This window comes from Entelurus aequoreus, linkage group LG05 (genome assembly GCF_033978785.1).
Source record: "Entelurus aequoreus isolate RoL-2023_Sb linkage group LG05, RoL_Eaeq_v1.1, whole genome shotgun sequence".
In the NCBI taxonomy this organism is placed as follows: Eukaryota; Metazoa; Chordata; class Actinopteri; order Syngnathiformes; family Syngnathidae; genus Entelurus; species Entelurus aequoreus.
Genome location: NC_084735.1, coordinates 10,594,886 through 10,617,176, shown reverse-complemented (window position 1 = coordinate 10,617,176; position 22,291 = coordinate 10,594,886). Strand labels below are relative to the sequence as shown.

Genomic DNA, 22,291 nt, shown 5'->3' with positions numbered 1-22,291 from the left:
CGTTTTGTCACGTTTCATGTGTCAGGTAAACTGGGGCTATGTGAATCCACTTCCTGTTGCATAAGATAATGATTTAAGTGTACACAATCTAACTCCGCATGTAAACACTCTCGACTTGATGGTGACTAAGGGTCACATTATTTCACACGTGAATGTTATCCATCATGTCTTGTGTTTTCTCCCACTTGTCTGTCCGAGCCAAACTGGCAGTAGGGGAAGACACCTGAATGATACATACTGTATATGTCATGATAACTGCGAGTACACAAGAAAGCAGATCAATGGAGCGAACTGTATTAACCTTGTAGATTGTTATAGTAACAATAGGTTAAGCTTTGTCAGTGTTACCCAGTTTACCCTAGGGCAACAATGTTAATATATGCATGAGTGTATGTATGTATATGTACTTGTATATGTACATGTATGTGTATATGTATGTTTGTACAGTGAATGTATATGTACATATATATGTGCACTCGTACTAATAGTAGTTTAGTTTGCACATTTACAATATGTTGTGTTAAACATATGTTGTGGTAAATAATGAAGGCGTGTATGCTATGATCACGTGACCCATGGTGGCGTTGCCAGATGGGAAATAACACGCATCAGAAATTGGATTATTGTATTTTTAAGGAACATTGCCGTAAATACCCGATTAGACATTACTTAGAGCCATCTGATCCGAATAAACTATGAGTGAAAAGGGCGTATAGTTAATATAATAGTAATAAACTATGAGTGAAAAGGGCGTATAGTTCATATAATAGTAATAAACTATGAGTGAAAAGGGAGTATAGTTCATATAATAGTAATAAACTATGAGTGAAAAGGGCGTATAGTTCATATAATAGTAATAAACTATGAGTGAAAAGGGTGTATAGTTCATATAATAGTAATAAACTATGAGTGAAAAGGGCGTATAGTTCATATAATAGTAATAAACTATGAGTGAAAAGGGAGTATAGTTCATATAATAGTAATAAACTATGAGTGAAAAGGGCGTATAGTTCATATAATAGTAATAAACTATGAGTGAAAAGGGCGTATAGTTCATATAATAGTAATAAACTATGAGTGAAAAGGGCGTCTAGTTCATATAATAGTAATAAACTATGAGTGAAAAGGGCGTCTAGTTCATATAATAGTAATAAACTATGAGTGAAAAGGGCATATAGTTCATATAATAGTAATAAACTATGAGTGAAAAGGGCGTCTAGTTAATATAATAGTAATAAACTATGAGTGAAAAGGGCGTCTAGTTAATATAATAGTAATAAACTATGAGTGAAAAGGGCGTCTAGTTAATATAATAGTAATAGACTATGAGTGAAAAGGGCGTATAGTTCATATAATAGTAATAAACTCTGAGTGAAAAGGGCGTCTAGTTAATATAATAGTAATAAACTCTGAGTGAAAAGGGCGTCTAGTTAATATAATATTAATAAACTATGAGTGAAAAGGGCGTATAGTTCATATAATAGTAATAAACTCTGAGAGAAAAGGGCGTATAGTTCATATAATAGTAATAAACTATGAGTGAAAAGGGCGTATAGTTCATATAATAGTAATAAACTATGAGTGAAAAGGGCGTATAGTTCATATAATAGTAATAAACTATGAGTGAAAAGGGTGTATAGTTCATATAATAGTAATAAACTATGAGTGAAAAGGGCGTATATTTCATATAATAGTAATAAACTATGAGTGAAAAGGGCGTCTAGTTAATATAATAGTAATAAAATCTGAGTGAAAAGGGCGTCTAGTTAATATAATAGTAATAAACTATGAGTGAAAAGGGCGTCTAGTTAATATAATAGTAATAAACTCTGAGTGAAAAGGGCGTATAGTTCATATAATAGTAATAAACTATGAGTGAAAAGGGCGTATAGTTCATATAATAGTAATAAACTGAGTGAAAAGGGCGTATAGTTCATATACTAGTAATAAACTATGAGTGAAAAGGGCGTATAGTTCATATAATAGTAATAAACTATGAGTGAAAAGGGCGTCTAGTTAATATAATAGTAATAAACTCTGAGTGAAAAGGGCGTCTAGTTAATATAATAGTAATAAACTCTGAGTGAAAAGGGCATCTAGTTAATATAATAGTAATAAACTCTGAGTGAAAAGGGTGTCTAGTTAATATAATAGTAATAAACTCTGAGTGAAAAGGGCGTCTAGTTAATATAATAGTAATAAACTCTGAGTGAAAAGGGCGTCTAGTTAATATAATAGTAATAAACTCTGAGTGAAAAGGGCGTCTAGTTAATATAATAGTAATAAACTCTGAGTGAAAAGGGCGTCTAGTTAATATAATAGTAATAAACTCTGAGTGAAAAAGGCGTCTAGTTAATATAATAGTAATAAACTCTGAGTGAAAAGGGCGTACAGTTCATATAATAGTAATAAACTATGAGTGAAAAGGGCGTATAGTTCATATAATAGTAATAAACTATGAGTGAAACGGGCGTATAGTTCATATAATAGTAATAAACTATGAGTGAAAAGGGCGTATAGTTCATATAATAGTAATAAACTATGAGTGAAAAGGGCGTATAGTTAATATTATAGTAATAAACTATGAGTGAAAAGGGCGTCTAGTTAATATAATAGTAATAAAATCTGAGTGAAAAGGGCGTCTAGTTAATATAATAGTAATAAACTATGAGTGAAAGGGGCGTCTAGTTAATATAATAGTAATAAACTATGAGTGAAAAGGGCGTATAGTTAATATAATAGTAATAAACCATGAGTGAAAAGGGCGTCTAGTTAATATAATAGTAATAAACTCTTAGTGAAAAGGGTGTATAATTAATATAATAGTAATAAACTCTGAGTGAAAAGGGCGTCTAGTTAATATAATAGTAATAAACTATGAGTGAAAAGGGTGTATAGTTAATATAATAGTAATAAACTATGAGTGAAAAGGGCGTCTAGTTAATATAATAGTAATAAACTCTGAGTGAAAAGGGCGTCTAGTTAATATAATAGTAATAAACTATGAGTGAAAAGGGCGTCTAGTTAATATAATAGTAATAAACTCTGAGTGAAAAGGGCGTCTAGTATAGTTTATGATGCAGTTTGTCCCTGAATAACATCAATGTTTGAAAAAAGCCGACACTGGTAAAACAGCGACCTCGTCTGGCTGTAAAAAGGCCGCACAATTGTTGACAAGTGCAGGATTATTCAAGGTCATTTATAGCAAGTTGCTTATACGAGGAGTGAATGTGTTGTACAAATAGGCTCATTATCGCGAGAGTGGCAATGCGTGGGTTTTGGTGGGCCATATTATGGTGTATTCATTCATTATTGCGATGTTATGAGCTAGGAAATGTTAGAACTACAGTACCCAGCATGCAACAGTAGTGACGAGCATGCGCGGTAGCCCCGTGAAGTGTTGTATGTTGCTAGAATGCGGTATGAGCGCAGCCAACACGCCTCGTCTGCATTATTTACAAGTAGTCAGACAACACAATTATGACATGGTTATTTTACTACACCGATGGGTAATGTTGTAAGGCAGGAATAGTAACAATTATATCAACTTTATAAATGTCAAATGTAAATCGCTTTAACCGGAAGTAGCGCTTCCATAGGCTCACTGTGTGTTCATTTTTGCGACCCTGACGGCCAGGAGTCACGTGCGCAGTCGACTTCTCAGTGTCGTCGCCTCGGAGTTCCGCCCATCGGACGACGCTTGTGTAGAAATCGAGCGCTGCCAGTCCAGTTCTGATGTGCGCATTAACCTTAGCTGCGTTGTGATTGGCCAGTCACACGGTGACGTCACTGACAGTCGGAAGCATGTTGTTTGGCTGACGGTGGAGTTAGCATTAGCATTAGCACAGTTAGCTCGTAAAGACGAGCATGTCTCTCCCGGTCGGAGGAGGAGGACAATGACGACATGGCGAACTGTGGCGCTCTTTCTAGTGTTGGCGTAAGTTACCTTATTATTATTATTACTATTAACACCTAACGCTGCTTAAGTGGGTCAATGCTAATGCTACTTTGTTAGCTAGCTGTGTTGTGATGTGGCAGCTGTCAAACTTCTTCTATCTTAATGTTACACTTCTTCTATTTACACTTCTTCTATCTTAATGTTACACTTTTGTTACATGTTACACTTTTGTTACATGTTACACTTCTTCTATGTTACACTTTTGTTACATGTTACACTTCTTCTATGTTACACTTCTTCTATGTTACACTTCTATGTTACACTTCTTCTATGTTACACTTCTTACATGTTACACTTCTTACATGTTACACTTCTTACATGTTATACTTCTTCTATGTTAATGTTACACTTTTGCATGTTACACTTCCATGTTACACTTCTTACATGTTACACTTCTTACATGTTACACTTCTTCTATGTTACACTTCTTCTGTTACACTTATCTATGTGACACTTATATGTGACACTTCTATGTTACACTTCTATGTTACACTTCTATGTTACACTTCTATGTGACACTTCTTCTATGTTACACTTCTATGTTACACTTCGTCTATGTTACACTTCTTACATGTTACATGTTTCTTCTATGTTACACTTCTATGTTACACTTCTTACATGTTACACTTCTATGTTACACTTCTTACATGTTACACTTCTATGTTACACTTTTTTGTTAATGTTACACTTCTTCTATGTTACACTTCTTCTATGTTACACTTCTATGTTCTTACATGTTACACTTCTTACATGTTACATGTTTCTTCTATGTTACACTTCTTACATGTTACACTTCTATGTTACACTTCTATGTTAATGTTACACTTCTTCTATGTTACACTTCTTCTATGTTACACTTCTTCTAACATGTTACAGTTCTATGTTACACTTCTTCTATGTTACACTTCTTCTATGTTACACTTCTTACATGTTACACTTCTTACATGTTACACTTCTTACATGTTACACTTCTTCTATGTTACACTTCTTCTATGTTACACTTCTTCTAACATGTTACAGTTCTATGTTACACTTCTTCTATGTTACACTTCTTCTATGTTACACTTCTTCTATGTTACACTTCTTCTATGTTACACTTCTTACATGTTACACTTCTTCTATGTTACACTTCTTCTATGTTACACTTCTTCTATGTTACACTTCTTCTATGTTACACTTCTTACATGTTACACTTCTTCTGTTACACTTCTTCTGTTACACTTCTTCTATGTTACACTTCTTCTGTTATACTTCTTCTATGTTACACTTCTTCACTTCAACAAGTGTACAAACCCCGTTTCCATATGAGTTGGGAAATTGTGTTAGATGTAAATATAAACGGAATACAATGATTTGCAAATCCTTTTCAAGCCATATTCAGTTGAATATGCTACAAAGACAACATATTTGATGTTCAAACTGATTAACTTTTTTTTTTTTTTCAAATAATCGTTAACTTTAGAATTTGATGCCAGCAACACGTGACAAAGAAGTTGGGAAAGGTGGCAATAAATACTGATAAAGTTGAGGAATGCTCATCAAACACTTATTTGGAACATCCCACAGGTGAACAGGCTAATTGGGAACAGGTGGGTGCCATGATTGGGTATAAAAACAGCTTCCCAAAAAATGCTCAGTCTTTCACAAGAAAGGATGGGGCGAGGTACACCACTTTGTCCACAACTGCGTGAGCAAATAGTCAAACAGTTTAAGAACAACGTTTGTCAAAGTGCACTTGCAAGAAATGTATGGATTTCAACATCTACGCTCCATAATATCATCAAAAAGTTCAGAGAATCTGGAGAAATCACTGCACGTAAGCAGCATGGCCGGAAACCAACATTGAATGTGCGTGACCTTCCATCTCTCAGACGGCACTGTATCAAAAACCGACATCAATCTCTAAAGGATATCACCACATGGGCTCAGGAACACTTCAGAAAACCACTGTCACTAAATACAGTTGGTCGCTACATCTGTAAGTGCAAGTTAAAGCTCTACTGTGCAAAGCGAAAGCCATTTATCAACAACACCCAGAAACGCTGCCGGCTTCCCTGGGCCGGAGATCATCTAAGATGGACTCATGCAAAGTGGAAAAGTGTTCTGTGGTTTGACGAGTCCACATTTCAAATTGTTTTTGGAAATATTCGACATCCTGTCATCTGGACCAAAGGGGAAGCGAATCATCCAGACTGTTATCGACGCAAAGTTGAAAAGCCAGCATGTGTGATGGTATGGGGGTGTATTAGTGCCCAAGACATGGGTAACTTACACATCTGTGAAGGCACCATTAATGCTGAAAGGTACATACAGCTTTTGGAACAACATAAGCTGCCATCTAAGCACCGTCTTTTTCATGGACACCCCTGCTTATTTCAGCAAGACAATGCCAAGCCACATTCAGCACGAAAAAGAGTGCGGTTACTTTCCTGGCCCGCCTGCAGTCCAGACCTGTCTCCCATTGAAAATGTGTGGCGCATTATGAAGCGTAAAATAGGACAGTGGAGACCCCGGACTGTTGAACGACTGAAGCTCTACATAAAACAAGAATGGGAAAGAATTCCACTTTCAAAGCTTCAACAATTAGTTTCCTCAGTTCACAATCGTTTATTGAGTGTTGTTAAAAGGAAAGGCCATGTAACACAGTGGTGAACATGCCCTTTCCCAACTACTTTGGCACGTATTGCAGCCATGAAATTCTAAGGTAATGATTATTTGCACAAAAAAAAAAAAAGTTTATGAGTTTGAACATCAAATATGTTGTCTTTGTAATGCATTTTCAAATCATTGTATTCAGTTTATATTTACATCTAACACAATTTCCCAACTCGTATGGAAACGGGGTTTGTATTTAACAAACTGACGGGATTAAAAAGCTTTTTTCCAAGTGGACATCAGGAAAGACTGATGACTTTACTGCTGCAATACCATTAAAGAGAGTAAAGCCATCAAAGCAGAGATTATGTTGGATGATGGTGGATAATAATATGATGTTGGATAATAACAAACTATGACTTCAGTGGTTCTCATTCTTTGTTCAGCAAGTAACACCTCAGAAAATGCCTGGATGTCCGTTACAGTAATGTAGTAGACCTAAGTATTCATTAAGTACCACCATAATGACAACATTAAATACAGTAGTGTAGTAGACCTAAGTATTCATTAAGTACCACCATAATGACAACATTAAATACAGTAGTGTAGTAGACCTAAGTATTCATTAAGTACCACCATAATGACAACATTAAAATACAGTAGTGTAGTACACCTAAGTATTCATTAAGTACCACCATAATGACAACATTAAATACAGTAGTGTAGTAGACCTAAGTATTCATTAAGTACCACCATGATGACAACATTAAATACAGTAGTGTAGTAGACCTAAGTATTCATTAAGTACCACCATAATAACATTAAATACAGTAGTGTAGTAGACCTAAGTATTCATTAAATACCACCATAATAACATTAAATACAGTAGTGTAGTAGACCTAAGTATTCATTAAGTACCACTATAATGACAACATTAAATACAGTAGTGTAGTAGACCTAAGTATTCATTAAGTACCACCATAATGACAACATTAAACACAGTAGTGTAGTAGACCTATGTATTCCTCAAGTACCACCATAATAACATTAAACACAGTAGTGTAGTAGACCTAAGTATTCATCAAGTACCACCATAATAACATTAAATACAGTAGTGTACTTAACATGATGGTTGTGTTGTACAGTTATGTGGTAGAGATGTACAGTAGAATATGTATGAGATTGTCTTGTATTAGTCAGAGTGTGAAGCTGATCATGTACTTTGACATCTACTACTGACTTGATATCTACATCTGTCATGATGTCATCCATGTACTTTGACATCTACTACCGACTTGATATCTACATCTGTCATGATGTCATCCATGTACTTTGACATCTACTACTGACTTGATATCTACATCTGTCATGATGTCATCCATGTACTTTGACATCTACTACTGACTTGATATCTACATGTGTCATGACGGCGTGGCAAAGTTGGTAGAGTGGCCGTGCCAGCAATCGGAGGGTTGCTGGTTACTGGGGTTCAATCCCCACCTTCTACCATCCTAGTCACGTCCGTTGTGTCCTTGGGCAAGACACTTCACCCTTGCTCCTGATGGGTGCTGGTTAGCGCCTTGCATGGCAGCTCCCGCCATCAGTGTGTGAATGTGTGTGTGAATGGGTGAATGTGGAAATACTGTCAAAGCGCTTTGAGTACCTTGAAGATAGAAAAGCGCTATACAAGTATAACCCATTTATCATTTATTTATTATGATGTCATCCATGTACTTTGACATCTACTACTGACTTGATATATGATGTCATCCTGACTTCATATCTACATGTGTCATGATGTCATCATTAGATTTAGTTAACCATAAAAACACTCAAATAGCAATCAGAAGATGGATTATTTACAGTTGGATAACATACAGTGCATCTGGAAAGTATTCACAGCGCTTCAGTTTTTACACATTTTGTTGTTAAAATTGTCCTCAAAATTCTACACACAATACCCCATGACAATGTAGTCTTGTTTTTTTTTTTTAAATGTTTGCAAACTTATTACAAATAAAAAACTTAGAAATGACATGTACATAAGTATTCACAGCCTTTGCTCAATACTTTGTTGATGCACCTTGGGCAGAAATGAAATTAGACTGGTCAGGATAGAGGGAAAGATGAATGCAGCAATGTACAGAGACATCCCGGATGAAAAGCAACATTCCTACCAACCTGATGGAGCTGTAGAGGTGCTGCAAAGAGGAATGGTCACACATGAAATATTTACTGTCCTTGCTTGAATAACATCTATTGAAAGTCAGATCCTAGAAGCATGTCCAACATTTAGAATGTTTGTGTGGCAGGAGCTGCTATGTGGCCTGCACAGAGCTGGACCATGTGCCTCCACAGGACAGTGGTGTGGTGGAAGAGACAGGAGAACACCAGCACCAGGTAGACTCATGAAATACTCTTAGTACCCTACATTTCCCTTACACTTTCAACTAGGGATGTCCGATAATGGCTTTTTGCCGATATCCGATATTCCGATATTGTCCAACTCTTTAATTACCGATACCGATATCAACCGATACCGATATCAACCGATATATGCAGTCGTGGAATTAACACATTATTATGCCTAATTTGGACAACCAGGTATGGTGACGATAAGGTACTTTTTAAAAAAATTAGTAAAATAAGATAAATAAATTAAAAACATTTTCTTGAATAAAAAAGAAAGTACAACAATATAAAAACAGTTACATAGAAACTAATAATGAATGAAAATTAGTCAAATTAACTGTTAAAGGTTAGTACTATTAGTGGACCAGCAGCACGCACAATCATGTGTGCTTACGGACTGTATCCCTTGCAGACTGTATTGATATATATTGATATATAATGTAGGAACCAGAATATTAATAACAGAAAGAAACAAACCTTTTGTGTGAATGAGTGTAAATGGGGGAGGGAGGTTTTTTGGGTTGGTGCACTAATTGTAAGTGTATCTTGTGTTTTTTATGTTGATTTATTAAAAAAAACAAAAAAAAACGATACCGATAATAAAAAAACCGATACCGATAATTTCCGATATTACATTTTAACGCATATATCGGCCGATATTATCGGACATCTCTACTTTCAACACAACTTATGGATTTGTCTTGGCTCACAGCCATCATGGAGATAGTTGAAAAGAAACATGCAAAGACACAGACAAGGTGTTTTGGAGGAGCTGCAGTGTCCTTCTGTTTAGTGCTTTAACCGGAAGTGCCATCCATAGCGTTTCTACTCATTCATCACTCCAAACATTGTTTGTAAGTTTTACAATATAACTAAAACTATTCTTACTTACTAAAGTGTCCCATGTGTGATGTCAGTAGGAGTGTTTTCATGCATATTTCTACCTGCTAATGTAATCTAATCAAGCTCGCATCGTTAGCATGAGCTCATATGCTAACACAGTTACGAGTGTCCATGTTAGTATTATTGTATAGTTTCACTGTCACTAATTCCTCAGTAAATTCACCAGAGAGTCAGCGTGGAGTTATTGAGTCTGTTTAGCTGATTGGAGAGCTAGCTTGCACAGCTAGTGGGTCCATGACCATGACTTCTGTTTTGTTTGATCATCCGTTTTACTGCCCTGTTACAGACACCATTTGTAAACAAAGACAATATGTATATAAACATTTACACAATATTTCTGTGTACATAACTCATTTCACAATGTATGTATCTGTGACTTATAGTTTTAATACATGGACATATATATTATTTTCTTCTCAAATGTAGTGGGTGTGGCTTATACACGGTTGAGCTCTATATAGTCTGGATAATACAGTATTTGTCTTCCAGAGACTTGAGAACAACAACATTAGGTTGTGTAGTGGATGCTTCAATGTCCAGTGCATGAAAACATCTTCCTTAATAATGTTGATTGACAGCTAATAGTCTATTGTTGTTTTGTCACTTCCTGTGTGATTATGTACAATTATGTAATAATTATGTACAATGACGTCCAGTCTGGAGCTGCAATACATGACAGAAAAACAACATTTTACACAAATTGTCTGACGTTGTGGATAATATAAATATTTCTTTTTCAGTTTATGTACAATGTAATGCATCACATATTGCCACTTGCTTCATTACAGCACGTCTGAAAAGGAGTAGGAAGAAACTGAGCTTATTTAATTGTATCCCATTTCCTTGTTTTGTGTAACAGAACAGTGATTAAATAATGAATCTACCATAATAAGTAAACAAATATTAGATACATAAATCATCTTCATCTAAAAAAAAGTGTTGAAGATGTTCATCACAATGATTGTTGTGTGTACTTTGTCAACACTTGAACAGTCTTGAATCATATTGCTGCTTGGTTTGATTTCTTTACTTCATCCATTCCTTCATTTCATTCCACATGCTAAAGGTTTTAAGTGTTGTGCGTGAATACACATGTTTTAAATGACATTTCCCTCTAAGGTTATACACTACCGTTCAAAAGTTTGGGGTCACCCAAACAATTTTGTGGAATAGCCTTCATTTCTAAGAACAAGAATAGACTGTCGAGTTTCAGATGAAAGTTCTCTTTTTCTGGCCATTTTGAGCGTTTAATTGACCCCACAAATGTGATGCTCCAGAAACTCAATCTGCTCAAAAGAAGGTCAGTTTTGTAGCTTCTGTAACGAGCTCAACTGTTTTCAGATGTGTGAACATGATTGCACAAGGGTTTTCTAATCATCAATTAGCCTTCTGAGCCAATGAGCAAACACATTGTACCATTAGAACACTGGAGTGATAGTTGCTGGAAATGGGCCTCTATACACCTATGTAGATATTGCACCAAAAACCAGACATTTGCAGCTAGGATAGTCATTTACCACATTAGCAATGTATAGAGTGTATTTCTTTAAAGTTAAGACTAGTTTAAAGTTATCTTCATTGAAAAGTACAGTGCTTTTCCTTCATAAATAAGGACATTTCAATGTGACCCCAAACTTTTCAACGGTAGTGTATTTCTCCTCTTTTAGACTGTAGTAAGTGTTTTGTATTGATCATTCATTGATTTAATATTAGACTAGTAAGTGTTTTGTATTGATCATTCATTGATCTAATATTAGACTGTGGTAAGTGTTTTGTATTGATCATTCATTGATCTAATATTAGACTGTAGTAAGTGTTTTGTATTGATCATTCATTGATCTAATATTAGACTGTAGTAAGTGTTTTGTATTGATCATTCATTGATCTAATATTAGACTGTAGTAAGTGTTTTGTATTGATCATTCATTGATCTAATATTAGGATGTAGTAAGTGTTTTGTATTGATCATTCATTGATCTAATATTAGACTGTAGTAAGTGTTTTGTATTGATCATTCATAGATCTAATATTAGGATGTAGTAAGTGTTTTGTATTGATCATTCATTGATCTAATATTAGACTGTAGTAAGTGTTTTGCATTGATCATTCAGTGATCTAATAAAAGACTTTCTTCACCCGCCAAAAAAAACTGATTTTCAGCCGGGGTCCACAGTGGTATTCAGTTGTAATACACTTTTCCACCACTTGGATTTCAATGTATTATTTCATGGAAAACCCCCTGAGATGCAGCATCTTGTTTTCAGGGGGACTAGTGGCAGTAATGACAATATCACACTAGCAGAAGAAGTCTAGAGCACTAACATGATGACTACATTAGTTTTCAAGGGGGACTAGTGTCAGTAATGACAATATCACACTAGCAGAAGAAGTCTTCAGCACTAACATGATGACTACATTAGTTTTCAAGGGGGACTAGTGGCAGTAATGACAATATCACACTGGCAGAAGAAGTTTATTTTGCTTAGTACTTACTTTTCTCTTCAGCCTAGGAATGATGTGTTGAATAGATCATCATCTTAGTGATTTGAATACAAGGTTGTGAAGTGTTTTATGTGAGATATGATGATGAAAGAGCATGTACGCTGACTTATTTCAGAGGGTGAAGAAGTGTATGTTAGTGATGTTCCCAGGGTTGTGTCAGTAATAAGTGTGATGTCATCAGGAGGATGAGGACTTGGGCGTGCTCCCCTCGTCCTTGTCTACCAAGGAGCTGGCAACAGGTGACCATGAAGAGAAGGAGCAGACTCTTTCACAGGTGAGTTACTTCTTCTTTGTCTTGTGATTAAGTCTACATCTTGTATTTCACATAATGACTAGCACTTTTTGTCAATGGAGATTTCAACTGTAGAAAGATTAATATAAGTCTTTGAATGTCTTATACTGTAGAAATTGAAGTACAAAAATCCCCAAAAATAATTGTTAGTTGTGTTTATAGAACGCCTGGATGGTGTCCACACATATTCAATCAAAAAAGTGATTATTTGTTTAGTAAATCAAACATACTCCATATTGTGTGTGGTGATTTTAATATTCATGGACAACCAAAACTACAGATGTTACATCACAAAACCAAGCAGACTTTTCCACACCAATAGATGACATTTTCACCAGGAGGACTACTACTCAATGACATCACTCATCATCCACCTTTAGTCAGCAGTTTACACCATTTATTTGATAAGAAAAAAGCAGTTCAATAAAGATCAGGGACCACCGGCCCCACGCAGCCAGGCCGGCCAGCGACAGGAACCACAGAGCCCGGCCCACCGTGCCGCCCGGAAGAGCCAGCAGCAGGCTGCAGAGGACAAGGCACGGGAGAAGCAGGGGACAGCCAGCCCTCAAGCCAGCGAGAGACCACATCCCACACGGGCAGAAAGGCGGGACGCTCCGCCCGGGGGGCCCAGAGAATCCCCGCAACCGGACGGGAAGACCGCCCCAGCCCCACCAGCAACCGGGCCCCCTCCTTAGAGGTTCATCTGTCTTCCAGAAAGCAAACATAAGAAGTAGTTTATAAGTACAAACCCCATTTCCATATGAGTTGGGAAATTGTGTTAGATGTAAATATAAACGGAATACAATGATTTGTAAATCCTTTTCAAGCCATATTCAGTTGAATATGCTACAAAGACAACATATTTGATGTTCAAACTGATTAACATTAACATTATTATCATTAACTTTAGAATTTGATGGCAGCAACACGTGACAAAGAAGTTGGGAAAGGTGGCAATAAATACTGATAAAGTTGAGGAATGCTCATCAAACACTTATTTGGAACATCCCACAGGTGAGCAGGCTAATTGGGAACAGGTGGGTGCCATGATTGGGTATAAAAGTAGATTCCATGAAATGCTCAGTCATTCACAAACAAGGATGGGGCGAGGGTCACCACTTTGTCAACAAATGCCTGAGCAAATTGTTGAACAGTTTAAGAAAAACCTTTGTCAAGCAGCTATTGCAAGGAATTTAGGGATTTCACCATCTACGCTCCGTAATATCATCAAAGGGTTCAGAGAATATGGAGAAATCACTGCACGTAAGCAGCTAAGCCCGTGACCTTCCATCCCTCAGGCTGTACTGCATCAACAAGCCACATCAGTGTGTAAAGGATATCACCACATGGGCTCAGGAACACTTCAGAAACCCACTGTCAGTAACTACAGTTGGTCGCTACATCTGTAAGTGCAAGTTAAAACTCTCCTATGCAAGGCGAAAACCGTTTATCAACAACACCCAGAAACGCCGTCGGCTTCGCTGGGCCTGAGCTCATCTAAGATGGACTGGTACAAAGTGGAAAAGTGTTCTGTGGTCTGACGAGTCCACATTTCAAATTGTTTTTGGAAACTGTGTACGTCGTGTCCTCCGGAGTCTCTATGTTGTGTATTTATCATATGTTGTGTCAAGTCTCTATGTTGTTTTTATCATATGCTGTGTCAAGTCTCTATGTTGTGTATTTATCATATGTTGTGTCAAGTCTCTATGTTGTGTATTTATCATATGTTGTGTCAAGTCTCTATGTTGTGTATTTATCTTATGCTGTGTCAAGTCTCTATGTTGTGTATTTATCATATGCTGTGTCAAGTCTCTATGTTGTTTTTATCAAATGCTGTGTCAAGTCTCTATGTTGTGTATTTATCATATGTTGTGTCAAGTCTCTATGTTGTGTCAAGTCTCTATGTTGTGTATTTATCATATGTTGTGTCAAGTCTCTATGTTGTGTATTTATCATATGTTGTGTCAAGTCTCTATGTTGTGTATTTATCATATGCTGTGTCAAGTCTCTATGTTGTTTTTATCAAATGCTGTGTCAAGTCTCTATGTTGTGTATTTATCATATGTTGTGTCAAGTCTCTATGTTGTGTATTTATCATATGCTGTGTAAAGGACAGGTCTATGAAACTCTAGGTCCTGGTGTTACTCCATCTTGTATTGGAGAGTGTTTATAGGGTTGGAAGTGCTCAACTTCAGCCTGTACAATTGTCCATTTATCAATGTAAAACTCTTTATTTTGTTGACCACTGACCCAAGAAATAATGATAAACATACATTTTAGATGTGTTTACACCTGCCATTGAGTGCACCTTTGAAGAAGAAATAATGATAAACATACATTTTAGATGTGTTTACACCTGCCATTGAGTGCACCTTTAAAGAAGAAATAATAATAAACACACATTTTAGATGTGTTTACACCTGCCATTGAGTGCACCTTTGAAGGCTTTGCAAATGTCTTCCAGGCCTTGGGTCCAGAGTCCAAAGTAGATGTGGTGTCAGAGGTCAACAATAGAACTTCACATTTAGAAACTGAACATGAGCAAAGCTCGGAAGAGAGCAGCCTTGCTCAAGATCTAGAATCTTCTGCTTCAGTGTTTGGATCCACTGCTGAGGAACAGGACAGTCCTGGTGAGGACATCACAGTCAGGCAAGTATTCTTATTTCTACTTCTTCATGATGTATGTGTAACTAAGTCACTCTTATATTCTTATTTCTACCACGTTTATGTACTTATACATGATGTATGTGTAACTAAGTCACTCTTATATTCTTATTTCTACCACGTTTATGTACTTATACATGATGTATGTGTAACTAAGTCACTCTTATATTCTTATTTCTACCACGTTTATGTACTTATACATGATGTATGTGTAACTAAGTCACTCTTATATTCTTATTTCTACCACGTTTATGTACTTCTTCATGATGGATGTTTAACTAAGTCACTCTTATATTCTTATTTCTACCACGTTTATGTACTTATACATGATGTATGTGTAACTAAGTCACTCTTATATTCTTATTTCTACCACGTTTATGTACTTCTTCATGATGGATGTTTAACTAAGTCACTCTTATATTCTTATTTCTACCACATTTATGTACTTATACACGATGTATGTTTAACTAAGTCACTCTTATATTCTTATTTTTACCACGTTTATGTACTTATACACGATCTATGTTTAACTAAGTCACTCTTATATTCTTATTTCTACCACGTTTATGTACTTATACATGACGTATGTTTAACTAAGTCACTCTTATATTCTTATTTCTACCACGTTTATGTACTTATACATGATGTATGTTTAACTAAGTCACTTTTATATTCTTATTTCTACCACGTTTATGTACTTATACATGATGTATGTTTAACTAAGTCACTCTTATATTCTTATTTCTACCACGTTTATGTACTTATACATGATGTATGTTTAACTAAGTCACTCTTATATTCTTATTTCTACCATCCTTATGTAAATATACATGATGTATGTTTAACTAAGTCACTCTTATATTCTTATTTCTACCATGTTTATATACTTATACATGATGTATGTGTAACTAAGTCACTCTTATATTCTTATTTCTACAACGTTTATGTACTTATACATGATGTATGTTTAACTAAGTCACTCTTATATTCTTATTTCTACCACGTTTATGTACTTATACATGATGTATGTTTAACTAAGTCACTCTTATATTCTTATTTCTACCACGTTTATGTACTTATACAGCTGGTTAGCAGCTTCACGATGTATGTTTAACTAAGTCACTCTTATATTCTTATTTCTACCATGTTTATGTACTTGTACAGCTGGTTAGCAGCTTCATGATGTATGTTTAAGTAAGCCACTCACACATGTTATACAAGAAGCACTAATATAAGAGACTGTATGTATCCAGCATAAGGAGCACTGCTGCTATTCAGGTGTATTTCCATACAAAACATTATAAGGTAGTTTTGGTACCATGGAACTTCTTACTTTGGAATGTGGTCAAGTGAGGACAAGCTGTATGAAAACATGCATTTAGCTGGTTAATTGATGTTAGAATGCAGAGTGAATGAGTTGTAAACAATGTGACTTGTCATTGTAGTGTGTGTTATAGTGTGTTGTAAACAATGTGACTTGTCATTGTAGTGTGTTGTAGTGTGTGTTGTAAACAATGTGACTTGTCATTGTAGTGTGTGTTATAGTGTGTTGTAAACGATGTGACTTGTCATTGTAGTGTGTGTTGTAGTGTGTTGTAAACAATGTGACTTGTCATTGTAGTGTGTTGTAGTGTGTGTTATAGTGTGTGTTATAAACAATGTGACTTGTCATTGTAGTGTGTTGTAAACAATGTGACTTGTCATTGTAGTGTGTTGTAAACAATGTGACTTGTCATTGTAGTGTGTTGTAAACAATGTGACTTGTCATTGTAGTGTGTTGTAGTGTGTGTTGTAAACAATGTGACTTGTCATTGTAGTGTGTTGTAGTACGTGTTATAGTGTGTGTTGTAAACAATGTGACTTGTCATTGTAGTGTGTTATAGTGTGTGTTGTAAACAATGTGACTTGTCATTGTAGTGTGTTGTAGTGTGTGTTGTAAACAATGTGACTTGTCATTGTAGTGTGTTGTAGTGTGTGTTATAGTGTGTGTTGTAAACAATGTGACTTGTCATTGTAGTGTGTTGTAGTGTGTTGTAAACAATGTGACTTGTCATTGTAGTGTGTTGTAAACAATGTGCCTTGTCGTTGTAGTGTGTTGTAAACAATGTGACTTGTCATTGTAGTGTGTTGTAGTGTGTTGTAAACAATGTGACTTGTCATTGTAGTGTGTTGTAAACAATGTGACTTGTCATTGTAGTGTGTTGTAGTGTGTTGTAAACAATGTGACTTGTCATTGTAGTGTGTGTTGTAGTGTGTTGTAAACAATGTGACTTGTCATTGTAGTGTGTGTTGTAAACAATGTGACTTGTCATTGTAGTGTGTTGTAGTGTGTTGTAAACAATGTGACTTGTCATTGTAGTGTGTTGTAGTGTGTTGTAAACAATGTGACTTGTCATTGTAGTGTGTTGTAAACAATGTGACTTGTCATTGTAGTGTGTTGTAAACAATGTGACTTGTCATTGTAGTGTGTTGTAAACAATGTGACTTGTCATTGTAGTGTGTTGTAAACAATGTGACTTGTCATTGTAGTGTGTTGTAAACAATGTGACTTGTCATTGTAGTGTGTTGTAAACAATGTGACTTGTCATTGTAGTGTGTTGTAGTGTGTTGTAAACAATGTGACTTGTCATTGTAGTGTGTTGTAAACAATGTGCCTTGTCATTGTAGTGTGTTGTAGTGTGTTGTAAACAATGTGACTTGTCATTGTAGTGTGTTGTAGTGTGTTGTAAACAATGTGACTTGTCATTGTAGTGTGTTGTAAACAATGTGACTTGTCATTGTAGTGTGTTGTAGTGTGTTGTAAACAATGTGACTTGTCATTGTAGTGTGTGTTGTAGTGTGTTGTAAACAATGTGACTTGTCATTGTAGTGTGTGTTGTAAACAATGTGACTTGTCTTTGTAGTGTGTTGTAGTGTGTTGTAAACAATGTGACTTGTCATTGTAGTGTGTTGTAAACAATGTGACTTGTCATTGTAGTGTGTTGTAGTGTGTTGTAAACAATGTGACTTGTCATTGTAGTGTGTTGTAAACAATGTGACTTGTCATTGTAGTGTGTTGTAAACAATGTGACTTGTCATTGTAGTGTGTTGTAAACAATGTGACTTGTCATTGTAGTGTGTGTTGTAGTGTGTTGTAAACAATGTGACTTGTCATTGTAGTGTGTGTTGTAAACAATGTGACTTGTCTTTGTAGTGTGTTGTAGTGTGTTGTAAACAATGTGACTTGTCATTGTAGTGTGTTGTAAACAATGTGACTTGTCATTGTAGTGTGTTGTAGTGTGTTGTAAACAATGTGACTTGTCATTGTAGTGTGTTGTAAACAATGTGACTTGTCATTGTAGTGTGTTGTAAACAATGTGACTTGTCATTGTAGTGTGTTGTAGTGTGTTGTAAACAATGTGACTTGTCATTGTAGTGTTTCACATGATGAAGGTCACCTTGACTCTGCCTCGTCTCCAGCTGACTGTGAAGAAGAGTCTAACCCCTTTGATAATGACAGGTCAGCACCTTCCATCAATCATTACATCTTACTAGGCTTGTACTAGTATAGTACCGCGGTACTAATCAATCATTACTAGGCCTGTACTAGTAAAGTACCGCGGTACTAATCAATCATTACTAGGCTTGTACTAGTATAGTACCGCGGTACTAATCAATCATTACTAGGCTTGTACTAGTATAGTACCATGGTACTAATCAATCATATTCGCTACTATACTCTGTTGGAAAAGTACCGCTTCAACTTTTTTTTTTAACGGACATGTCGTCACGTGGTGACATTGCTGCTTTTAGGAGCAGAGGAGCATGTTGGGCAGCGCACACACACAGAGTACTTACAAGCAGACACAGTGTGTAGACAGAAAAGGGAGATTGGACACATTTTGGTGTAAAAAGTAAAGATAAAGGTGAAGTTATAACACTGAAACACCCTCAGGAAGAGCTGCTTTAACACATGGCTAACATCCATCCACAGTGTTTTAGCTACTTCTAAATCACTAATCCTGGTCTCCATGGTGACTAAAGTATGTTTCTTACAAGTACTTTATCACTGGAGGACATGCTCCACTACACACAGTAGGAGGATACAGTAGCTCACCGCTAACAGCAAGCTAACACTACTGAATGTAAACAAATGCCATGGGTGGATCCATACTTGACATTCACTGTATGATACCAAGTGCAAGAGTGTATCTAGTCGATACTACTATGATTACATTGATATTTTTTATCATCGCAAAATCTTTTTCCCTTTTTTTTAAAGTTCATATAATGTTTATAAAGTCAGTAAATATGTAAATATATGAGGACTTTGAATATGACCAATGTATGATCCTGTAACTACTTGGTATCGGATCGACACCTAAATGTGTGGTATCATCCAAAACTAATGTAAAGTATCAAAGAAGAGAAGAATAAGTGATTATTACATTTGAACAGAAGTGTAGATAGAACATGTTCAAACAGAAAATAAGCAGATATTAACAGTTAATGAACAAGTAGATGAATAATGCATTTTTACAGTTTGTCCCTCATAATGTGTACAAAATAATAGGTGTATAAATGACACAATATGTTACTGCATACGACTAATTAGGAGTCTTTGTTTGTTTACTTATTACTAAAAGACAAGTTGTCTAGTATGTTGACTATTTTATTGAAGGACAATAATAAACATGTTTCATGTACACTTACAAATTTTGTTACAATAAAGACAATAATGACATTTTTTGTGGTCCCCTTTATTTATAGTATGTAAATAGGTGTTGCCATGGTGACAAGCCTCCATGTTACTATTTCATGTGTTGTTGTTGTGACAGCCTTCCTCCCCTCATTCTGGAGAACATGGCCAACGCTCACACAACTGGTACCAAAAGTCACACGGACCCTTCTCCAGGGTCTCAGCACCAGGATGGGAACATGTCTCACTCTCTGAAGGAGGAAGTAAGTCATCAACTTCCTGTCTTTCAACTGGCAGCCAGTGAAGTTGTGAATGTTGGTGTGAGGATGAGGAGGAAGTGGTGATCACACATGTCCTGTGTAGGACCAGAGTGCAGTGGACACAGACCTCAGTGGGACCAGCAAGGACCCCGAGGAAATTCCCACATTCGATGAGTGGAAGCGGAAAGTGATGGAGGTGGAGAAAGAAAAAAGTAAGATGTTTGACCTGGTGTGGCTTATCCACTCTCACACACATGCATTATTATGGCTTATCCACTCTCACATACATGCATTATTATGGCTTATCCACTCTCACATACATGCATTATTATGGCTTATCCACTCTCACATACATGCATTATTATGGCTTATCCACTCTCACATACATGCATTATTATGGCTTATCCACTCTCACACACATGCATTATTATGGCTTATCCACTCTCACATACATGCATTATTATGGCTTATCCACTCTCACACACATGCATTATTATGGCTTATCCACTCTCACATACATGCATTATTATGGCTTATCCACTCTCACACACATGCATTATTATGGCTTATCCACTCTCACATACATGCATTATTATGGCTTATCCACTCTCACATACATGCATTATTATGGCTTATCCACTCTCACACACATGCATTATTATGGCTTATCCACTCTCACACACATGCATTATTATGGCTTATCCACTCTCACATACATGCATTATTATGGCTTATCCACTCTCACATACATGCATTATTATGGCTTATCCACTCTCACATACATGCATTATTATGGCTTATCCACTCTCACACACATGCATTATTATGGCTTATCCACTCTCACACACATGCATTATTATGGCTTATCCACTCTCACATACATGCATTATTATGGCTTATCCACTCTCACATACATGCATTATTATGGCTTATCCACTCTCACATACATGCATTATTATGGCTTATCCACTCTCACATTCATGCATTATTATGGCTTATCCACTCTCACATACATGCATTATTATGGCTTATCCACTCTCACATACATGCATTATTATGGCTTATCCACTCTCACATACATGCATTATTATGGCTTATCCACTCTCACATTCATGCATTATTATGGCTTATCCACTCTCACATTCATGCATTATTATGGCTTATCCACTCTCACGTACATGCATTATTATGGCTTATCCACTCTCACATTCATGCATTATTATGGCTTATCCACTCTCACATACATGCATTATTATGGCTTATCCACTCTCACATACATGCATTATTATGGCTTATCCACTCTCACATACATGCATTATTATGGCTTATCCACTCTCACATTCATGCATTATTATGGCTTATCCACTCTCACATACATGCATTATTATGGCTTATCCACTCTCACATACATGCATTATTATGGCTTATCCACTCTCACATACATGCATTATTATGGCTTATCCACTCTCACATTCATGCATTATTATGGCTTATCCACTCTCACATAAATGCATTATTATGGCTTATCCACTCTCACATACATGCATTATTATGGCTTATCCACTCTCACATACATGCATTATTATGGCTTATCCACTCTCACACACATGCATTATTATGGCTTATCCACTCTCACATACATGCATTATTATGGCTTATCCACTCTCACATACATGCATTATTATGGCTTATCCACTCTCACACACATGCATTATTATGGCTTATCCACTCTCACACACATGCATTATTATGGCTTATCCACTCTCACACACATGCATTATTATGGCTTATCCACTCTCACATACATGCATTATTATGGCTTATCCACTCTCACACACATACATTATTATGGCTTATCCACTCTCACATACATGCATTATTATGGCTTATCCACTCTCACATACATGCATTATTATGGCTTATCCACTCTCACACACATACATTATTATGGCTTATCCACTCTCACATACATGCATTATTATGGCTTATCCACTCTCACATACATGCATTATTATGGCTTATCCACT

General features: G+C 36.1%; 1 protein-coding gene across 3 annotated transcripts in view; it reads left to right on the top strand.

Moving 5' to 3' along the window:
• The first annotated feature begins 3,764 nt into the window (after positions 1-3,764).
• Positions 3,765-22,291, top strand: part of LOC133650153 (SUN domain-containing ossification factor-like) — a 97,410-nt gene continuing 78,883 nt past the window's right edge. For 2 of the 3 annotated variants that reach the window (XM_062047070.1, XM_062047069.1), the window contains exons 1-7: positions 3,765-3,937; positions 8,866-8,953; positions 12,552-12,644; positions 15,127-15,311; positions 18,742-18,825; positions 20,144-20,267; positions 20,368-20,476. In XM_062047070.1, coding sequence (XP_061903054.1) covers positions 3,897-3,937; positions 8,866-8,953; positions 12,552-12,644; positions 15,127-15,311; positions 18,742-18,825; positions 20,144-20,267; positions 20,368-20,476 — 724 coding nt within the window. In that variant the 5' untranslated portion in view covers positions 3,765-3,896. The remainder of the gene's footprint in view (positions 3,938-8,865; positions 8,954-12,551; positions 12,645-15,126; positions 15,312-18,741; positions 18,826-20,143; positions 20,268-20,367; positions 20,477-22,291) is intronic. The other variant, XM_062047071.1, reaches the window with a different exon arrangement.